The 21,772-nt window shown below is 39.9% G+C and overlaps 2 protein-coding genes across 10 annotated transcripts; one reads left to right on the top strand and one right to left on the bottom strand.

Annotated features, from left to right (window-relative positions):
- Positions 1 to 1,524: 1,524 nt before the first annotated feature.
- On the bottom strand, positions 1,525 to 5,252 carry LOC120110767. The gene is made up of 3 exons (XM_039126321.1): positions 3,400 to 5,252; positions 1,924 to 3,130; positions 1,525 to 1,881 (listed from the first exon to the last, which is right to left on the bottom strand). Exons 1-3 carry the CDS (start codon positions 5,250 to 5,252, stop codon positions 1,525 to 1,527), a joined length of 3,417 nt encoding a protein of 1,138 aa, XP_038982249.1.
- A 7,690-nt stretch (positions 5,253 to 12,942) lies between these two features.
- Positions 12,943 to 21,772, top strand: LOC103716595 (H/ACA ribonucleoprotein complex subunit 4-like). Of its 9 annotated transcripts, XM_039126899.1 has the most exons (6): positions 12,943 to 15,071; positions 18,919 to 18,991; positions 20,431 to 20,600; positions 20,685 to 20,796; positions 20,890 to 20,974; positions 21,248 to 21,767. In XM_039126899.1, exon 1 carries the CDS (start codon positions 13,082 to 13,084, stop codon positions 14,990 to 14,992), a length of 1,911 nt encoding a protein of 636 aa, XP_038982827.1. In that variant the 5' UTR covers positions 12,943 to 13,081; the 3' UTR covers positions 14,993 to 15,071; positions 18,919 to 18,991; positions 20,431 to 20,600; positions 20,685 to 20,796; positions 20,890 to 20,974; positions 21,248 to 21,767. The 9 variants fall into 9 exon arrangements, with proteins under 9 accessions (XP_038982827.1, XP_038982834.1, XP_038982831.1 ...); XM_039126906.1 differs by lacking the exon at positions 20,685 to 20,796 and having other exon boundaries at positions 21,248 to 21,772; XM_039126903.1 differs by lacking the exon at positions 18,919 to 18,991.

Below are 21,772 nucleotides of genomic sequence, written 5' to 3'. Positions count from 1 at the left end.
AATGCCTGGTTCATAATTAGTTGCATGTGATGATATAGCATCCTTGAAGTAGAATAATATAACATATTAATTCTTTTTCACTGTTGTTTACTACAATGATAAATTTTAGTTATATAGTGTCTATTGTATATTTGTGCAAATTGATCTCCATGTATGTACAATATAGTCCATAGTTATTCAAAAACATACATTCTTTAACTGTTTGATATCTGATGTTGCTGTGTGCATGTTGAGGCTGTTATAGTTAGTGATTTCTTGTTGACTTGGAGACCTTTCCTCTAATTATTGCTTTTGGATCATTGGCCTTCTCTGATAGTATCGTTTCTTGACTTTAAATTATTTATGTTTAAATTCTATATGATATAGATAGAGTACATGCTGATACCTAGTGTTTCTGAGTACACCCTATGCACACAGTGACAGGACTATGGTTTTATTAAATATGGTAGGGAAGAATACATCAGTTATTTCTCACATTGTCTGAGGTAAACTTGTTCGTTCTCTGTGGTGATACAAATAAGGTGGGAATGCCAATCTACGAGATTGTGTTTGTTGTTTGAAACAATGCATATGCTTAACTAGTTAATGGGCTAGGGTGAAAGAAAAGGGTTATCATCTGGGTTGGTTTATTGTTAGATTGGATATTTTGATTTATAGTTTGAAGTTTTTCTCGTGGTGGGGAAGTGGAATTAAGGGCACCTAAATGCTTTGGTTGCTTTTGTTTAATTGTAAGCATTAACTTGGTAGATGCACCTAGGAAGGCTTTAGTTCTCTCTCTCACACAGACATAAATGGGTTTTTTTGCATATCACATCCAAGATTTATTGAAATTATATGCAATACCTCCCTTTATACCTATTTGCAAATTGACCTAGGAAATATCAACTTTTTTTGCATAAAGAAGCTTAGGTTATATTGATTAATGGAATGGTGGATGATCATTTTTTTTCGATGTCTGATGGGACCGTTGCAACTTAAGAGGACAAAATTGCTGTTGTTCTCATGGAAAAACTCAAGCCAACACAATATTGAGATAAAAATCTGAAAAGAAACTATTTTTCTTCACCAAATCAAGCTACTCTACTGTACTTTGGCTTAAATAGACCTAGAAGCTAAAAGAGGGTATCCTGAGCAATTGCAAGAATTGGGTTCATTCTTTACCTGCAGTTTTGGAACCAAATTTTGATTTTCTTGGGCTCGATGTTGGCAAGAATTGGGCACTTTACCTATTTTCTTTTCCTTTCATTTTTTTATCCTTTTTATTTCCAAGGGTTTTAGCTTGCCTTGCTATGTTCTACTGGAGCCATTTGCTGGGTTGTTTGGTGGACATTTATGGGGATGTGTTTCTATGATCAAGATGGGACATTTTTTATTTTTTTTTTGCTGAAAACGGATATTTCATACAATACGTGTACGAATACATCCAAGAAAGTCAAAATACAACAACTCACGAAGAGCCTGTGGAAGCTCCCCCTCTCCTCCCCACAGAGTGTACCCTGAGTGGTGGGCCGCATAGGTCGCCACTCAGTCGGCTGCCCCATTAGCTTCCCTAAATACATGCTTAACCAAAAAAGCCCTCCCATCTCCCATCATCATCCGTATATCACGAATCAAGGGGTGGTCTGTACCATCAGCCGTCTCCCCCCTCTGGATCCATCTGATGACCGTGGCCGAGTCACCCTCCAAAATGATCGAGCTAGCCTGCAGGACCATCCTCGCATGGCGCACACCCGCCCAGGCAGCTCGAAGCTCTGCCTCCGGAACTGATATGTCAAACAACTGGCAGCCACCTGCTGCCACTACCCTGGAATGCGGGTCTCGTATGATAAAGCCTGCACCGCCCCGCGTGCCACCATCCAGCACCGACCCATCAAAATTAACCTTGAGGAAGCTTGGGGGTGGGGGCTCCCAGGTGAAAAACACCATCTGATGAGCTGCCGAAGCAGAAGGGGGGCCCCAGGTGCCCTGAGCTGTCAAAGGCCTATCTGAAGAGTGGGTGGGCATGATCTCTGAAGCCTGTACACGAGCATGCTCCGCAGCAAATCGTGGTGACACCCTGCGGTCACCGAGGGTCCGAGCGTTTCTTGCCAGCCAAATCTGATACACTGTGCAAGTCGCTCTAATGGCCTCCTGACTCGTCCTCGTGCTGGCTAGCCACTGCCGCATCGTGTGAAGAAACTGTAGTCGCTCACTCCGAGCCTCCTGCGGGACCTCGGCCCACTGCCATGTGAGCCTCGCCCATATACAGTGGAAGAGCACATGATCCACTGACTCCACGGCCCCGCATGTCCCACACTCCGCGGGGATCCCCCATCCACACCTACTCAGTGCTGCTCTCGTCGGCAGGCGGTCCCAGAAAACTTTCCATAAAAAGAGGGCTACCCGCGGGTGGAGGCCGTACCTCCAGATCCAATCACCATCCGGCCCCCTATCCTGCTCTGGCTGAATGACCCGGGTGAGGTCTCCCAACCTGACCCTGGCCCGGCTCGAGGTGCCCCATACCCTGACATCCGATCCTGCACATCCTGGTAACGGGATGGACCGGATCCTCGCTGCTAGATGTACCCCAAATAGCTGTCGAAGTCTAGCATCATCCCACTCTGCTCCACCTGCCGCCAGAAGGTCGCAAACCCGTAGTCCCTCTGCTGCCTCTATGCTAACCATGGTCGGCCACCTCCCCAATGGGAGGGTGTCCACCCACGGCTCACTGGTCACATCAATGCTCCTGCCGTCACCCATCAGCCATCTGGTGTTCGCTGATGCAGTCAGCAGATACCTCCCAATCTCGCGCCACATGAAAGAGACTCGGCGACCCCGCCCTACTCCCTCTAGGCCCCCACAGCCATATCTAGCTGCCATCACCTGACTCCATAGGCTGTGTGGCTCAAGCAAGAATCGAACCGCATGCCGGGCAATGAGAACCTCGCGCCTCCCCATCAACGACTGCACCCCTAGGCCACCCTCACTGGTAGGACGGCAAACCTGCTCCCAAGCCACCAGATGCACGCCATGGCCCCCACCGTGTGATCCCCACAAGAAACTCCGCAGAAGACGCTCGATCCTCAACAGAGTCATCTTTGGTATCACAGTGTGAGCCATGAGGTACAATGGTATGGAACCCAATACTGATCTAATCAAAGTCAGTCTCCCCATCATGGATAGAGAGGATGCTGTCCATCCCCCCGCGGGTGATGAAAGGGACGGGGTGAGCGAGGTGCACAGGGAAGGAAGGACAGGGAAAGAGAGAGGTCCTGCTGTAGGGTCCGTGATAAGATATCAGCACAAATAATAAACAAATATGGGGATAAAGGACATCCCTGCCGCAATCCCAAGGTGGACTCGAAGAATAGTGTGGGTGTGCCATTGATCAAGATAGAAAACTTTGGTCCCCGGATGCACCCCATGATCCATCCAATCCATCGCCTGTGGAAACCGTACGCCACCAGTGCTCGCTCGAGAAAGCTCCACTTGATCCTGTCGTAAGCCCTCTCCATATCCAGCTTGATGGCCATCAAGCTGCGCCTTTTCGGTGCTCTTTGGAGATCCCACATCATTTCCTGAGCCAACAAAATATTATGTGAAATGTTCCTACCAGCTACAAATGCCCCCTGCTCATAGCTGATAATACCAGGTAAAAGGGGCTTCATTCTGCCCACCATAATTTTTGCCACAACCTTATACAAGGTTGTGCACAAGCTAATAGGCCTGAAGTGACTGGGCTCAACCGCATCCTGACGCTTTGGTATAAGCGTGATGAATGTGGCCTTCCAGTCCTCGGGCATCGCGGCCTGAACGAAAAAACACTGGATAGCCTCCACCACACCTCGGTGGATAATGCCCCAGTACTTCCGAAAGAAAAAGGGAGGAAAACCATCGGGCCCTGGAGCCTTGTCAGTAGCCAGCGCCCAAACTGCCTCCTGTACCTCTTGTGCTAATACCGGTCGAATCAAGGAAGCCCTCTCATCATCGCCAATACCCCTGTCCACCCTCAGAGGGCGGTCACTGTGACTAGCCTCGTCGTCCTCCGTCCATCTGGCTCGGAAAAAGTCAAAGAGGGTCTGCCGAACCGTCTGCTCGCCCTCTACCCGATGGCCCGTCTCATCTCGCAGGGAATGAATCAAACTCCGCTGCCGCCGAATAATCGTCGACCGATGGAAGAACCTAGTGTTGCGATCACCCTCTCTCACCCATTGCACACGGGATTTCTGTCGCCAGAAGATCTCGTGCTGCCGCAGCAACGAGTGATGAGTCGCTAGCAACCCCCGAAGGTCAGACATATCGTCCTCCATGAGCGCCCCTCCTAGGTCTTCCTTCCTCTGTAACTCAGCAATCGAAGACTCAACCCCTTCCAAACGCCGGAAGATGTTACCCACGACCTCACGATTCCATCGGCGTAAACGCCTTTTAGTCAATTCCAATCGGCGCGAGACCGCCTGCATGGCATCGCCACGTACTGGGGTGCGCCACGCATCGCGGACGACATCCCACGACTGAGGGTATGATAGCCAAACCTTCTCAAAACGGAAGGGGCTATGATGGGCGCGAACCGACGATGTGGATAGAAGCAGGGGGCAATGGTCAGAGGCAATCCGAGGAAGGTGACTGACCTGACAGGTAGGAAAACGGAGAATCCAATCTGGGGATGCAAAGGCCCTATCTAGGCGCTCCCAGACTCTGGCACTGCCTGACTGATTATTGCACCAAGTAAACTTAGATCCTGAGAAACCAAGGTCTACCAGGCCATTCCGCAAGACAAAGTCCCGAAACTCCCTCCTGTCCAATCTGTCAGTGTAGGCAGCACCACCCCGCTTCTCGTTCTCACCCTGGATGCAATTAAAGTCACCGACCACAACCGTCGGGATGCCCTGGGTGATGAGGTTAGTAATCTCCTGCCAGAGGACTCTCCGAGCCCTGTGATCCGTACTCGCATACACACCACAGAGTACCCACGGAGGAGCTCCTGGTTTCGATACTACCATAACTACCTGCTGGGAGCAATTGTGGAAAATATCCATCGTCGCCACCCCTCGCCTCCACAAGACCAACATGCCTCCTGATAACCCTCGGGAGTCAACTGCATAGGTAGCCCACTCCCTATCCAAGCGACGCCTAACACGACTAAGCCCCTCACCAGATAATCGAGTCTCGCATAGGAAACAGATCTCCGGGCAATGGAGCTGTACTAATCTCTTAAAGGAGGACATGAAGGACGGCTTAGCCACCCCCCTACAATTCCAAGCCAAGATCATCATGGATCACAGTCCACATAGTCAGCCTCAGATGGGACATTTTTAGGGATGTATTTCTGGATTATGATTGAATGAAGAACTCAAAGAAATCAATTTGGTTGAAATCTCAATAGGAAAAAAATGATCGCAATGTTCAACAAACCCTAGAGAGGGGAAACGGGTTTATGTGACAAGGGGATGGGTCTCTTTTATTGTTCATGGACCCTCGTTGCGAGTAACCAGGGATAGGATCATCATTCACCAGTTCTGGTTAACTAGGGTCCATGTTAATTGGAGATGGAGGCTTTACAAATTAAATTAACAGTATCTAGATCAATTTGTGAATAAGGACAAGGAGAGTTGTTACATGTATTTTTGATAAAATCTTGGGCTTGATATGCAAAAAAACCTTGTATAAATACATATTTATATTTGGAACTAGCAAATGGGAGATATGATATTATACCTTTTCTTGGAACTAGCAAATGTGAGATACAAGAGTCTGAAATTGTTAAATTATTTGCTATTCTATTAGTATTTGATCAAATTTTAGACTCAAAAAAAGTTTGAAAATTAAGATGTTTGTTTATGACAAAATTGCATATAGATTGGTAATGTGGGGGCTGAATCTCAAGTCAAAGGAAGTACATAAATAACTAGATAAATACATAAATAACTAGCTATCTCATAGTTTATTTTACCCCTCATCATGAGGGGGATATTGACAGATTTTAATCCAATTTGTGGGACAATGAATTATTGTGGCTGTTGGTGAACAAGAATCAGAGCAGCCTTTGAAGTTTTGAATTTTTTCAATGATTTTGGAACGGATTTTTTATGTCCTTTTTTGAGCTAATGGTAGGTAGTGGAATGAATTCTTGTGTTTGGATAACCATTTTGGATCAAAGCTGTTGCCGATGAGGTAGGATAGTGTCATGATATTATTGGATAAATACTGGAGTAGAATAACTGACTTTTTTATTTTATCATCTGAATGGTGGTGCTTTGGGTGGCAAGTTAAAACTATGATGGAGAGAGTTGGACAGGTGCTTTGTGGTTGCCTTTTAGCATAAAATATAATTGAAAATTTATAAGATTGTTGAGTCTATATTTTCTATTGATTAGAATGTTTGCATTATAAAGTAAGGATTCATGTAAAATTTTCTTTTCCCCTTAGATTTTTTTAAGGATTGAAGCAATGGAAAACCCCAGCTCTTCTTTTCTATAAACAGTTAAAGAAATCCTTATTAATTGTTGTAAGACAAGACCGGGCCAATTTTGGGGTTCCAGAATCTGATATGAGGTGCCACTGGTTGCTTATCTGAGATGTGGTGGCAATATTATCATTTGTTATAGGTGTGTTGACAATCTGAAGCTGGTTAAAAATTATTCTTTACATGCTATAGACGGATAAACAGCAGGGCAGCATATGCATTCTCTTCTGATCTAGTTACCAAAGTTTATGGAACTTAGGTAAAAAGATGACTGACTGAAGTTATTATTTAGATTCTATAAAGCAGAAATAGGACCAACTTGTCCATGCTGACAATAGTTTAATTTTGTGCAGAGATAACCTGAAAACTTTAAGATCCTTGCATTTTGTGTTTTGACTGATAAATCAGTTGAATGTTATATGTTTCAAAAGTCTTTTAGTTTGTAGTTGGAAGATGACCAACTCAATAAGATGCTGATTTCATGTATTGTAAGTTGAAGACTCTCCCCAAAGGATATTATATACTGATAGACAGCATTTCCTTAAAAAAAAAAAAAGATAACATTACTATCTTTTGCTTTTCTATTTTGTTATGTAAGGTACCATTATTATATTGGTCTTGTTGTAGCAAAACTGAACCAAAATTTTCATTTCAAACATTTCTTGCTTCTATATTGCTTGTGATGAATAGCTTTTAGAGATAGGAGGAAGAGAGGAGCATGATTTGAGAAAGGGAAAACCTGACTTGGGGTACATTAAAAAAGGAATCATGTGGCTAGATGCTGTTATGGAATTGGCTGCAAGTAGTCTTTGACAATGAAGGCATATGGTTTTCTTTTGACCTGAATAGTGTTTTTTATATGTAGGAAAATCTAAACTTTGCATATGCCTTTTCTGGTCTCAACGACATAAAAAAATTTGATGTTTGATGCTTTTTCAGATAAAATTATCACTGATTGGAACATCAACACTATTGCAGTTTGTTGACCTCAAGTTGGGATGCGAGTGGAATTGGAATTCAGTTATCCCAGACTTGATATTGACAATGAGTTTCATGATACGCTGAGCTGTAGGAGTGAGGGTCCGTTTTGTGTGAATGCTTTAATTTTTCCGTAACTTAAAGATTCTTATGCTGATTCTAGAATATACTCAAGAAATACAAAACTAGGATTCAGGTTATCTAATTTCTCTTTCTTGTGAAATCTTGTGTTGACATGATTTATGATTTGCAGTAATTCAACTTTAGGTCTTGGCATTTTATGCTTTCTGTTGTAACATATACTTATATGTCGTTTTGCTTCACATAGAAGTTCTCTAGAAGATTTCTCTAGTTAATATTATGTGCTACATTTTGCAATTGATGAGGTTTATTATCTCTGACTACTTTTTTCTGGAAAAAGGATGTCATGCTTGCATTTTTTTTTGGTTTTTAACGCATGTAGCAGGTACATGAAATTATGAAATTGCTCTGTAGTTTAGATTTCATTTTTTTGAGCTCTGTGACTACTTATATATCCCAAGGTTCAGGTTGTCAGACTTGGTGGCAACATACTTAGCATCTGGATTGCAGTAGCGGGAAGTGGCAGAAATCTTTTGTCTATAATTGAACTTTCTAGTTATATGGTTGGTGATGTAAATTGTATGGGTGTGTTTTGCTTTATGACCAGTCTTTGTTTCTTGTATCACTGCCTATTGTTGGCTAATGGAAGCTTAAGACACTGATATTGTCAACCATTTGAGTTAATCTTGGTGTAGCCAATTTAAAACTTTGTAATCATGTACTTGGTGCATTCATGAACATGGATGTTTGACTTGCTACGCTTAGCTTTCTTTTACAATTAGATATCCAAAAAATTGGCTTGTTTATGAATTACAGAAGTGCAGTCCTTACAATTTATTATGCCACTCTTGGCACTTCATATGTGATGCCTTAATTTCCTTGGACAATATGTACTAATTATATTGTTTGTGAGGAATCGTACGGACATATGTTTAGTCCCATATTCGTTGTATACTGAATAAATTTCGGATACTTATACAGAGCTCAAGAATCAAAATAATACTTTTTAACTAATTTTTTGGGTAAGGTCCTGCATCGTTACATGTAGTATTAGAGCTAATCTAGTTCATGGTCCATGTGGATCGAGGGATACTGCATCATGGGTCTATTTGAGTTGACTATAAACTAATCGTAGTGTTTGTGATTAGATTAATAGTACTTGTAATTAGATTTGAATTAATTTGGATATTTAGCCAAGTGAGAATGCTATGATTTAGATAGAAGTATGTGAGGATTTGTACGGGCATGTATATTGGGTGGATCTTGAATACTTATATAGAGCAAAGAAATCTAAATAATATTTTCTAGCTAGTTTTTCTAGGTGAGGTTTAGGGTTGTTACACTGCTATTGGGTATTTAATTGATTTATTGATTAGATCTTGTCTGTGAAGTGTTTTTTACTTGCAGTTTGGTACTTTTCATGCCGTTTTCAATACATGTTTTAGCCTATCGGTTCTGATGGAGTTTTTGGGGCATCGAACATGTCCTGAATAAAATGTTTCAAGTTTTATGCCTTGCTTATAAAGCAAGATCCAATAAGTGCACTGTTTCATCCATCCTTATTCGCCGAAGCTGTATTTGCAACATGGGAGGTTGATGATATGGCCTACCAAAAGATGGTTTGAACTTTCATCCCCAAGGCATATTGCAACAACCGATTATTTACCATCTGCACCAATTCGATCAGTAAATTAACATTTTAATTATTCAATTTTTTGAGCTAGATTAAGAATGTTTTTTATTTCATTAATAGTTAAAAGCATTTTTCCTTGCTCAAAGATTTAAGGAAATAGAGGTGTTTTTTTTTATATATTATAATGATAAATAGCAGCCTGCTATTATTTTATAACATAAGAATTTTTGTCCTTGGAGCTGCAGGCAATAATGGTTCTTATAACCATCAGTTAAGAATGATTTTGGTGGGCATTCTGTATGATGTTATAGTGGTATTTTTCTAAATATTGCTTTAGACTGGTGTAACATGTGCAGATTTTAAAGTGCAGTACACCATCACACTATATGGAACAGCTCGCTGAAACTTCTATCTTTCCCTTGCGTTGGTTCTCCGATTTAGTTGTGCTATGATTTAATGGAGATGGTCGAAACATTGTACATGGGCATTCATGGTAAGAGGTACTCTGCTCAAAATTTTGATTGGAAGCAAGGTTTCAATAATGACATTATTTTGTTATAACGCACCTGCACTGAAACTATTTTTGCTCATTAAAGTAGTTAGTGAACGAGCTTTATTTGTCTTGGAACAACTATTTAAAAATTAGTATTAGGATAATCATTATTATGATGGCTGTCATAGCAATATTAAAATGAAAAGTCTTCAATATTAATTAAAAAATAGATGTGTTTTTTTCCATCACCATTCATTGGATTAATAAGAATTTATATTTCATCTCTTTTAAAGGGGAAAAATCAAAGAAAAAAGCTGTGAAAAGTAAATTTTATTTGAAAAATGGTAGCTATTTGCAAATTGTGCCATATGTTATTTGCAAAAAAAAAAATGTAACAGAAATAATAAAATCTCAGCTTTTCAATTTAAGTCATGCAATAAGAAATTGAAAGCAGATAGGCCATATTCTGATTGCTTCAAATGTTATATGCTCTTCCACCCTAGCTGCAGTTGAATGCAGGAGGACCATCATATCTCAGAAGGAATATCTAAGTCAAGGTTTTCTCAGCCAAACAAATTGGCCTTGGATGTGTAGGACTGAGGCCATGGTATCAAAGCAAGTGCATGCTCGGCATGAATCTTAAGAATCATGAACGGTATCAACTTTGGATGGACAACTCCAGGTTTCTTTCATAATTTTTTTAATCACTTTGAGAGTAATTTATTAAAGCATTGTAGAAGAAATAATAAATATGCAATTCAACAAAAGCAGGATATCACAATACAAAGTCATCAACATGTAAAGGTAATACAGGGTCCAATGCAACCGACCTCCAAACGATATCATGCTACTTGAAATAGTTATTGTAGGAGTGTATTTCCACTTTGTTACCAGATCTAGCCTATATTTGATGCCCGTTGAGAAAAGACAAAATCTCAGATGCGAGGAAGGGGAGATAAAGATTGTGGATTTAAAATAAGGTGTATTGAGAAGACAAAGATGAAACTACACCTTATACACCCTCACATATCCATTCATTATTAGGAGCAAGGACAGGTGTACCATAATTATATATGCCAAGTTTAACAAAATGTGTGACTCTTGAAAAGCACTTGCCCTACTAGAAAAATTTGGCAAGCCAATTAGCCTTCTTAGTTATACATGAGTAAGGAGTTTATAGGGTGAAACTTGACCGGATAATATTTGTTCAAATTCATTTTTGTATCTAAATTTATCCGGATATGGATAAAAAATTAAGTATCCAATTTATATTTATATTGTATCCATATCCGCCAAAGAAATATGAATATTGACTAATCGATCCATATTTGAATAGCCGATTCTATTTGTAATTCTATTTAATTTTATATAACAGTCATGACGTTTTAAAAAAATAAATGACCATAGTAGTATGCTATTAACTTGATTTACCTTCTACTTAGTAACATCTTTAATTCCGTGGTTATAAAATTTAATTATCCAACTTATATCTATATTTGTATTGGCGCTTTCATCATTAGATTTGTATCCATATCCCTTTAAACAAATACTTATATATGAAATTTTGCATCAAACTAACATTCATATCTTTGTTTGTATTTGTCAAATAAAACAAATATAGATATGAATATATTGGTATCCAATTTAGTTTCAGCCCTAAGGGTTTAAAGTTGTAAGTTAGATTTTGCTTTTATTGCATGTAAATCCATAAGATGTGGATAAGAGAACCATCCTGTTCAATTCCTAAATTGCCTTTTTCCCTATATGCCTCACGGTAGAATGTTGGTGACACACTTAACCTAAAATCTATAATAAGCAAAATGTTACTGCAAAACATAATCATAGATCTTAAATCTATTCTATCCATATACTGTATATTGTATTGCCCTTGTAAAATTTATTTTCTAAATAAAGTTGTTTCACATTAGTTCATTATATAAACTATGCCATTAGCGCAATGTGTTTTTTATGACATTCATTTATAGCAAAAATGCACTGTAGAAGGATTCACAGTTTTGATGTTTATAATAATCAAATAAGCATCCTAATTGTTCAAGACTTCTACATTATAATCTTGATTTAGGATTATCAAGCTAATCAATTAAGCTCATGCTCTGCTTTGATTTGAAATTAAGAGCGAATTGAGCTTGAAATAATGTTAAGCAAATCCAAAATTTCAATCTCAGAATTCATTTCAAACCATGCTTGGGACACTGTTAACTTGGGCAGAAACAAAGCCCTACTTGTTCAAGCCAGCTTCTTCCAGATCCCATCTCAGGTGGTGGACAAGAAGAGAGCAGCTGAACCGTCGGTGAAGAGAATGGCATTCAGAGTACTTGCAAAGAGAGTCTATGAGATGTGCAAGAGCCATGTCCACTAAGTCCAGCTTCACCAATGCTGCAAAGATCAGGTTAATTCATAACTAGACCTGAGCAACCTATTTAGACGCAACCGAACCTGTTCTTGAAGTCTTGTGGGGTTAGGCTAGGTTTAAATATTAGACCTGTTCCATATGTTGGGTTAGGTTTGGATTTCATAAACATTGATCAGACCTGACTCAACCCAATTTCTACACCATGTCGGTCAATCTATTTCGAGGCTTCCTAATAGATGCTCGATCCCGGCCAAAGAAAGTATTTCAAGTTATTTTTTTTCTCTTTCCCTCTATCAAAAGAAAAGCACTCAAACTAAACTACCGTATTAAGAATGACAAGCTGCTAGGGCTATTAACCTCTTAGAGTGGATTGCAGTTCTAGATAAACATTGACTCATGGAGTTTTGACCATATTGGCAAATAATTTCATGGCAGTCAAATTTAGTTTGGTTCGGAAGGAAGAACAAATTTTCTTCATAAAATGTTGTTAGTAAATAAATGTAAATCTAGATTTGGAACGGACTTGACGCAGACTTGATCTAGATTCGGCTCGGACTAGGATATTTTGGTTTGATTTAAGGCATACACCATTCCGACCCGATCCAGATAACTTATTGATTCTAAAATATTTTCTATGAACCCAACCCTACTTGACTCGGTCCTCTAGTTGATTGGTTTAATATGAAGATCCGTACACGAAACTGAGTTGGGTTGGGTCAATCATACTCCGATCCGATCGAATCTGTTTGTAGCCCCAATGTTCCCTACTCAGATGATGCTTTGAGAGCCGTGAAATAGGTGACGTGGCATTCAGCGGATTGTCTATAAGGTGCACTCTGGATAGCAGTTTTTTGTTCCTCCTTCCCTCCCTTTGTCATCCTTTAATCGCCATGTATGGTTCGCATATTTTGGGCTGATCATTTTTATTAACACGTGGAACTGTAAGATTCGTGAAAAGCGACACGGTCTGTCCTCCCCTCCGATCTAAAGCCCCTTCAAAACCCCTTCGCCGCCTCCCCCACCTCGCCCCTCCCCGGCTCTCACTGCGCCAAAAACCCTAACCCCCGGAACTCCACAGCCATGTCGACGGCGGCACTCTCCTCCTCCCTCTCCCCCACCTCCGAGAAAAAGAAAAAGAAGAAGAACAAGAAGTCCTCCTCCGCCGCTGCCGCCGCAAATGGCGGAGATGGAACCCCCATCTCCCCCGCCGGCGATGATCTGTTCCAGAAGGACTACCTCATCAAGCCCCAGTCGTTCACCCCCTCGATTGACACCTCCAAGTGGCCGATCCTCCTCAAGAACTACGACCGCCTCAACGTCCGCACCGGCCACTATACCCCACTCCCCGCCGGGCACTCCCCTCTGAAACGCCCACTTCCCGAGTATCTCCGCTACGGCATCATCAACCTCGACAAGCCCTCCAACCCTTCCTCCCACGAGGTCGTCGCCTGGATCAAGCGCATCCTCCGCGTCGAGAAGACCGGCCACAGCGGCACCCTCGACCCCAAAGTCACCGGCAATCTCATCGTCTGCATCGACCGCGCCACCCGCCTCGTCAAGTCCCAGCAGGGCGCCGGCAAGGAGTACGTCTGCGTCGCCCGCCTTCATTCCGCCGTCCCCGATGTCGCCAAGGTCGCCCGGGCGCTCGAAACCCTCACCGGCGCCGTCTTCCAGCGCCCGCCGCTCATCTCGGCCGTCAAGCGCCAGCTCCGGATCAGGACCATTTACGAAAGCAAGCTTCTCGAGTATGATCCTGTCAAGCATCTCGTGGTTTTCTGGATTTCGTGCGAGGCTGGCACCTATGTCCGGACGCTCTGTGTTCACCTGGGCTTGCTTCTTGGTGTCGGAGGGCATATGCAGGAGCTGCGGCGGGTGCGGTCTGGGATCCTTGGGGAGAAGGAGAACATGGTGACGATGCACGATGTCTTGGATGCCCAGTGGGTGTACGATAATTTTAAGGATGAGAGCTATCTGAGACGGGCGGTAATGCCGTTGGAGGTTCTGCTCACGAGTTACAAGAGGGTGGTGGTGAAGGACTCGGCGGTCAATGCTATCTGTTACGGTGCCAAGCTGATGATCCCTGGGCTGCTGAGGTTTGAGAATGATATTGAAGTCGGGGAGGAGGTTGTGCTGATGACTACCAAGGGGGAGGCGATAGCTTTGGGGGTTGCAGAGATGACAACTGCAGTGATGGCAACCTGTGATCATGGGTCGGTTGCGAGGATTAAGAGGGTGGTGATGGATCGGGACACATACCCAAGGAAGTGGGGGCTGGGGCCGAGAGCATTGATGAAGAAGAAGTTGGTTGCTGAAGGGCTGCTAGACAAGCACGGGAAGCCAAATGAGAAGACACCGCCGGAGTGGCGTAGACATGCAGTGTTGCCAACTGGAGGGGACTCGATGATCGCCAGCCTTGCAGCAGCGCCGGAGTCAGGGGCGCCAAAGGGGGAGGCGGCGGTTGAAGAAGCGAAGGAAGAGAAGAAAAAGAAGAAGAAGCATAAGGATGGGGATGATGGTGATGAAGGAAGGAAGCGTAAATTGGAGGATGGAGGTGAAAGCCCTATTGCTAAGAAACTTAAGGTTGAGGAAGTTGGGGATGCTGTGGTTGAGTCTGAAGGGAGGAAGGTGAAGAAGGAGGAGGAGGAAATCGAGGAAGTGTTGGTTGAAGAGGTTAAGAGTGAGAAGAAGAAAAAGAAGAAGAAGGAAGACAAGGAAAAAGGAAATTCAGGACTGTCTGATGAGGACGGGGCAGTAAAAAAGGGAAGGAAGAAGGAGAAAAGCAGTAAAGATAAGGGTGAACTGGGATCATCTGATGAGGAAAGAGAGGAGAAAAAGAAGAAGAAGAAGAAGAAGAAGAAGAGTAAAGATGGTGATGATGGTGGGGAACTTGAATTACCTAGCAGCATAAGAGATGGCAATGGGGAAGAGGAGAAAACTGAGAAGAAGGAGAAGAAAAAGAAGAAGCATCGGGATGCAGAGGAGACAGCTTGAGTAGAGGAAGTGTCTCTCTGGGATTTCATCTTCAAGGGAGAAATTAGTTTGTCGTTTCACAAATTGATGCAATTGAGCGGTACAATTCATGCAGAACTCTTGCTCATTTTAGCTCTGCATATTGGGGCAGCAATGATGCTAAGCTGATGCTATGAGTCGTAGATTTTGTTTAATGTTTATTTACCTTCCTTTTCAGAAATGATAATTGAGTGGTATTAGAGAAACTGCTTTTGCTTATGATGGGATGATGATTCATGTAGACCTAGCTTCGTAGTTTTGTATAAGTTTTAGTGAATTGGTATTGATCTTACTTTATATCTGCAATTTGGATGCTGTTTGTGTGGTTATTGGTATGTAGTTCATTATTTGTAGCTACTTATTCTGAAATTTTGTTTAATGTTTATTTGATCCCTTTCTATCCTTCCACTTTTTAATTTTGTAGCAAATGAAATTCTGAATCTTTACTATATATAAGCACCATGGATCTTTTTTAGTCAAAACTCTGGATTCTGGACTAACCTGTTATGCCAATCTATACAATTGTTCGAGCATTCCTTAGCAGCATTCTTTTTGTATTTATGAATACCCAATTTATAATTGTAAGGAGAGGTTTATTCTGGGTTCTCTAAGCATAGATAATTTACTGTCATTATCATCTAATAAAAGAAACTTTCTAAATGTAACATAAGAGATTGTTGAAATATAAAATCTTGTAGGATTTCATGATCACTGTTAGCTGTGAAGTTCGTTCAGTCATTTGAAATTTAGAAGCTTGAATAGATTTAGTAAAGTTAGTTTCCCATTTTCCTTTTAAAAGAAGTCAACCAGTGAATACAAAAAGTTCAAGTTTGCTATCTTTCACAGGGCAGTAATACATCATAATGTTTTTAAGAGATGTCTAAAATTAGCTGGAAATTTACTGTTGGTTGTGCAACATGACGTGATATCCTTTTGCTTTTTGTTTCAGATTTTACGCTGAAATCATGCCCCCCCTCTTTTTTTTTTGTTGCTTTCTTCCCTTTTTTTTTTGATCTTCATCTATAATTGAATGAGTAGATAATAATTGCTAAATATGCATGTATTCTTTGAGATGTCCTAATGATCTGCAGGCAGAACATGGGCTTAGGTGCCTGCATTCATGACTTGAAAATTAATGACATGGCATATGTTAGAAGGTGTAGTACTAGTACCTGTTTGAGCTTCTCTGTTTTTGACAACTGTGTGAATCATTAATTTAGAATTGACCTCGTGTCTGTAAGTGGGTGTTAAAGTGAACTAAAATGACATGTTAGTGATGACAGACACACACCCTCATCATTCATAATAGATAAATCAACACCATCCTAAATCTTACTTTCAGTAGTCATAACATAATCTTATTTAGGTGTCCTGCCATGTGTGCAGATAATATGTGAAGTTATGCAGAGTAAATAGCATCAATTGCAGAGCCATGACTTTGGGAGGGCGAGGCTAAGGGAATAATAGTCTGTATTCAAATTTTACAAACTAAAATAACCACTTAAATTAATGTATTATTAAAATGTTTTACCATAAAACTTTTTATATTCATAGAGTAAGTTAGAAAAACTCTGTTAGTTCATTAAATTAGATTTCCATTATCGGTTCCCAAAACCAATTGCACAATATGTTTTAATGGTAACTGGTTTCCTACTAACATTGCTTTTAGTATTATTTTTATATCAAACCCCACAATGTTTCTGTTTTCTTGCGAAATACAATTAGGTCTTAATGACTGACTTGGTGGACAAAAAAGTCTGAATATTTTTTAAACAGATTGCTCCATTATACTTCCTTTTTCCTCAAAATGACAATGATACCCTTAATATTTGGTCCCATCATGAGAACCATCGTTCCTAATCCTGTCATATCTTCATCATCATAAGCTTTTCTTTATTATTTTCCCTCAATGCTTATCTATCTGACCTTACTAGAAGCCTACCTCTCGCTTCACCATTAAACCAAGAGCCTCACCATTCCTTTGCGATTTTCGAAATATTGGTTATGAGAATTTACCTTTGTATCACAAAAACAACTAATAGAACTAACAGACTTCTATCTCTCATTATAATAATCAGCAACATTCATTTTGAGGGAATTAAACTAGTCTATCTTTTATTGCTTTGATTTTTCAACAAGAGGAAACTAGATTAGTCCAGAATTAGTCAGCTTATATAGAGCAGGTCAAATTGAACTGATATGGAATATGATCTGCTCTCTCTCTCTCTCTCTCTCTCTCTCTCTCTCTATCTATCTATCTATCTATACACGCAAACAAGAAAGGAAAAAAAGAAACTTTTTGATATTTCCTAGTTAATAACTCATCAAGTTGGAGATCAAGCTCATATTTTAGACATTGTCTAGAGAACGTATCGCCATCTTAATTTCCTCAGCATCCCTTCAAAATTTTGAAGAAACTACAAATTCTAGTTTGGATAGTCTGGAGAAATTTCGGAGAATGGAAATTCTCTAGTAATTGGGTGATGCACCAAGTGATTACTCTAGGCTGGTCAAAGAAAAAAAAAAGTGATTCGCCAGGAAAAAAAATACTTCTGTTTTTAATAAGCCAGGTGTTTGGATATTTATAGGATCTTTCTGCAGGAAATAATTTTTTTGTTAGAGTTGAGGTATAGATAACATTAGGTGTATTGTTGCATTACTTGGAGAGCATTTGAAAAGAAGAAAGACATTCTTGGTCAAAGCACAATGTTACAATCTATATCTCCTCTATTATCTCCCTCAGCCAAACTGCTCTCTTAAATACATTATAGCCCTCAACATATCTTTAGTCATGATGATTGGCAGCTCATTAAAACACTAATACTAAATCTGGTAGCTATCAACCTATATCAGTTCATATTAAGAGATCAAATCTAAGGTTCACAGTCTCACTACCCAGTTGCTATAGTACAGTATGGTACTCAATACACAGAAGCAAACTGATACAGTACTTGTTCAACTTTTTTTTTTATTTTTTTTTCAATTTTGGTTGTTATGATTATGGGCCACACTTGGCTGCTGATCAATTAACGAAAAGATGGCTCCTGAGTTTTATTAAAGCAATTCATTTATAGATGTTTTTAGACTTTCATGCACAATCTCATGCAGATATAAATGTTCATGTGACATCTACTAATTAAGCTCGTTCTTTATGAATCTGGCATTCAACTTGACATCAACTTTCACTCTTTTTTCTTTTTGTTTCATTTTTAATTTATTTCAAAGCTTGGGGTGGCAGCGATGTAGGCTTCCCTTTAACAATATAATGTCAGAGAAAATCAAAATAAATCCATGTTAAACAATGGATTTTCGTCATGATTAAGGTTATTGTTACACAAGCTGTGGAAAAAGGCTGAGGTGCACATTTAGGATAACATAAAAGTGAAAGTACCTTCTAACATAATTCTTCCTCCATTTTTCTTCCTATCTTTATGTATTTGAATCAGTTTCCTTACATTTGAATTGCTTATGCATAACGAAGATTTTTAATTTCAGTCTCTGATTGTTAAGAAAGAGGTGGTGTTCAATAATTTATATGTACAACTCTACTTGCATTGTGCTGCTTTCTATTATTTCAACTATAGTTTGCACAAGAGCCACCTATGCAATCAAGACTGTTATAAATGATTAATACCTCTATTGTAATAAATAATGTAATTTGGTTATTTGTCCATCTGATTCATATGCATTTTTCGATCCATAAACTGTTTAATAAATTTCATCTGCTGTTGCCATCTTAAAAACGAAAACCCAAGCACTGGTGTAGTCAGTGTGATGCTAGCACTTATTATCTTACCTATATCATTGAGTTATCCAGAGCTGCTGAAATTAGAGTGCGTTCATTTTCTGATAGTTTATTTTTGGTCTTAAAGGGGCAGTTCAACTTGTTTTATTTTTTCCCACTACAGCTTCTCTGTCAAATATTCAAGACATCAGGAGCCCCTTTTGCTTCCAATTTAGTACAGTTGCAGGAATGGAACGGTAGATTACTTTTCTCATTCTTCTTGGATTCATATAATTTGATTCCATGTATCAGTTAGTTGACTGTATCTTGAATGAAAGCGAAATAAAATTGATATGATTTGATTCCATATTTCAATTAGTTGAATATATTTGGAATTGAAGGGAAAGCAGCTGACATGACATTTACTTATTGCAACCCTTGAGCATCATGTCTGATTGTATGGAGAAATAAGTATCTTTCTAATCAAAGCGAAAGAAAGTCAATAGGATTTGATTCCATATTTCAGTTGAGTATATTTGAAACTGAAGGGAAAGGAGCTGACGTCATGGAACTTATTGCAACCCTTCAGCATCATGCTTGATTGTACGGAGAAATAATTCTTTTTTCTTAATAGCCTTGCGATTGTTGTTGTTTTCCTGTTGCTGTGTGTGAGATAAGCATTCTCATTCCCCCTATTTTGTTGTGAACAATAGAAAAAGAGGAGGTCTCTCTGAACAAAATGAGAAGTTAGAAGAAGAAGAAAAAGAAAAACGAGTGCAGATACCATTTTTCAACATGTTTTTGACCATTTGCAAGCATAAGTTTCCACAGTTGAGTAGTCGTTAACTGCTTCTTTTTCAAATCTGCAGTCATTAGCTGGTAGTTTTCCTCTTTGTTTGGTGTTAACCTGAGGACAGGTTTAATGTGAAGTTCTATGCACACTTCAGGAAGCCAATCCTAGCCACCATTATGATATTGAAAGGCTTGTGGTTAAGAACTCAGGAGACCTCAAATTTTGCAGCTCTGCTCACCTGAATGTTTATGTTCCACCTGCCTTCAATTGGAAAAAGTCAGATAATTATTGCAAAGATGCTTTAGATAATGGGGGAAGATGCAAGAGGTTATTTACAACACTGAAATCCATGAATCTAAAACAGAAATTTGGAGTTTGGTTCAAGTGAAACCAAACTCAAACGTATCTTGCGTACCTGCTCCAAGTTGGATTAAGTAGCTAATCAAGGATGGACCTTGTGATTCGATCTCATGGCATGGCTCTTTTTTTTCCAAGTAATTTATCCATTAAAATTTTGTTTTCTTAAACTATTACTGTTCATGATTTCTTATGGATTGGTACGTAGAAGGAAAGAGCTCAGATTTTAATATGGGTCATGGGCTAATGTGAGAACTTAGTTCATTTAAGAGCTGAATTGTCCTAATCAGACAATTTTAAAGTTATCAGCTTCCTCAAATTTGGTTCTGATAGGAATTCATCATAATTTTGATATGATTATTCATTTTATTGATTTGATCCCCTGGCTTTAATGAACTGGTACTTTTAGTTATAGATATATTTCATTACTACAGACTCTATATTTGTTTAATCCCCTATGCTTCATGATATCTCTCTGCTGCTTTTCTTACATTTACAGATAAAGTTTCTTTGACAGAGCATTTTATCATACCTAGGGTTTTGCAGGAGCTGGCTTGAAGGCATAAGGTTCCTCATTGTAGCAGTATCCTTGTTACAGATTCACCAAACTACAATTCGGGTTGATGGGAGGGCTTCAGATATGCCAGGGAGTTGTTTGTGAGTCAAATCTCGCTCGAGGGGGAATCCTTGATAAATCTAGCATATCACGATGGGTGGTAATAAGTTGTAACCTGAGCTTACTTCAACATCTTTGCAGCAAAGATCTTTGAGCAGATTATCTTCTTCATTTCTTATTGTAGTCTGCAGAATTTGGAATTTGAGTTCCCATATGCAACATAATTTCTTGAACCATTCAAATGTTTTATACCCATTTCCAACTTATACATTCAGTTGAAGGTTCAGTACTTTTCCGTAAGTATTGAAGTTAATATATATTTTGCAGTTTGATATCAAAATAATAGATTTTTATGCTTATATTTATGGTACTTCCTCTCCTTTGTGAAGATGATCTGGAATGGTAGACTACAGTTCAATTTCGTAGCTCAAAAGTGGAAGCAGTCATCATTTTGGTCTGAACTATCACGTATAGGTAAGATCGCTACATCTACCTCTTTCCTCACTTTTATATCACATTTAATTTCATGTTGAATTTGGAATATTAGAGTTACGCTGTTGTAATTTGTTTAATTTGGACTGGGTAGTCTGTTGTGCTTGAGTTTTTCAATTGGATCAAGTCGTGCTCCTTGCAGTACTCCTAATAATTAAAAGGTTATATTTTTGTGGATCAAGATTAGTAAGAGGTCTTCGCACCTGCAATTGTACTTGCCCTGATTCCTTTTATACGTCCCTCAAATCATTGCAGAATAAATTTGTCTTACCAGGTCTTCTACATGTGCATGTGGTGCTGCCGAAGAGATCGGAGGGTGGAGCAGGTTGCATCTTCCGTGCGGAAGAAGGATTCACCTACCTTCACCCAAAACAACCATTGGATCACCTGCAGCACGGATCACAAAGCACTCTGAACGTCCCCTTTCATCTGTCTGCAAAGATCTCAAAGTGACCGGTGCGTGATCCAATGGTGGATTCGCAACAAAAAGGGCGAACCCTTCTTTTGCGCTTAATGGGTCTTCAGACCTTTGGTACCTTGTGATGCCAAATATAAATAAAGGTCTACCCATGGTTCCAAGGAGAGGAAAAGCAATGCAACTTTCAATTTTCTAATATTGTTGTAGGGGAGACAACTGCATTGGCTGCTCGACGCCTACTTGCAACAATTGTGGAAGAACAGTGGTTTATGATGAAACTAAATGCTGTTGTGATGTGAAAAGATGGGAATGTGGAAAGAACAGCCCCTCTTCCAATATGGGAGTTTTATGTTGAAACTTAA

Source organism: Phoenix dactylifera, chromosome 5 (genome assembly GCF_009389715.1).
Source record: "Phoenix dactylifera cultivar Barhee BC4 chromosome 5, palm_55x_up_171113_PBpolish2nd_filt_p, whole genome shotgun sequence".
NCBI lineage: Eukaryota > Viridiplantae > Streptophyta > Magnoliopsida > Arecales > Arecaceae > Phoenix > Phoenix dactylifera.
This window is presented reverse-complemented; position numbering and strand designations above follow the sequence as displayed.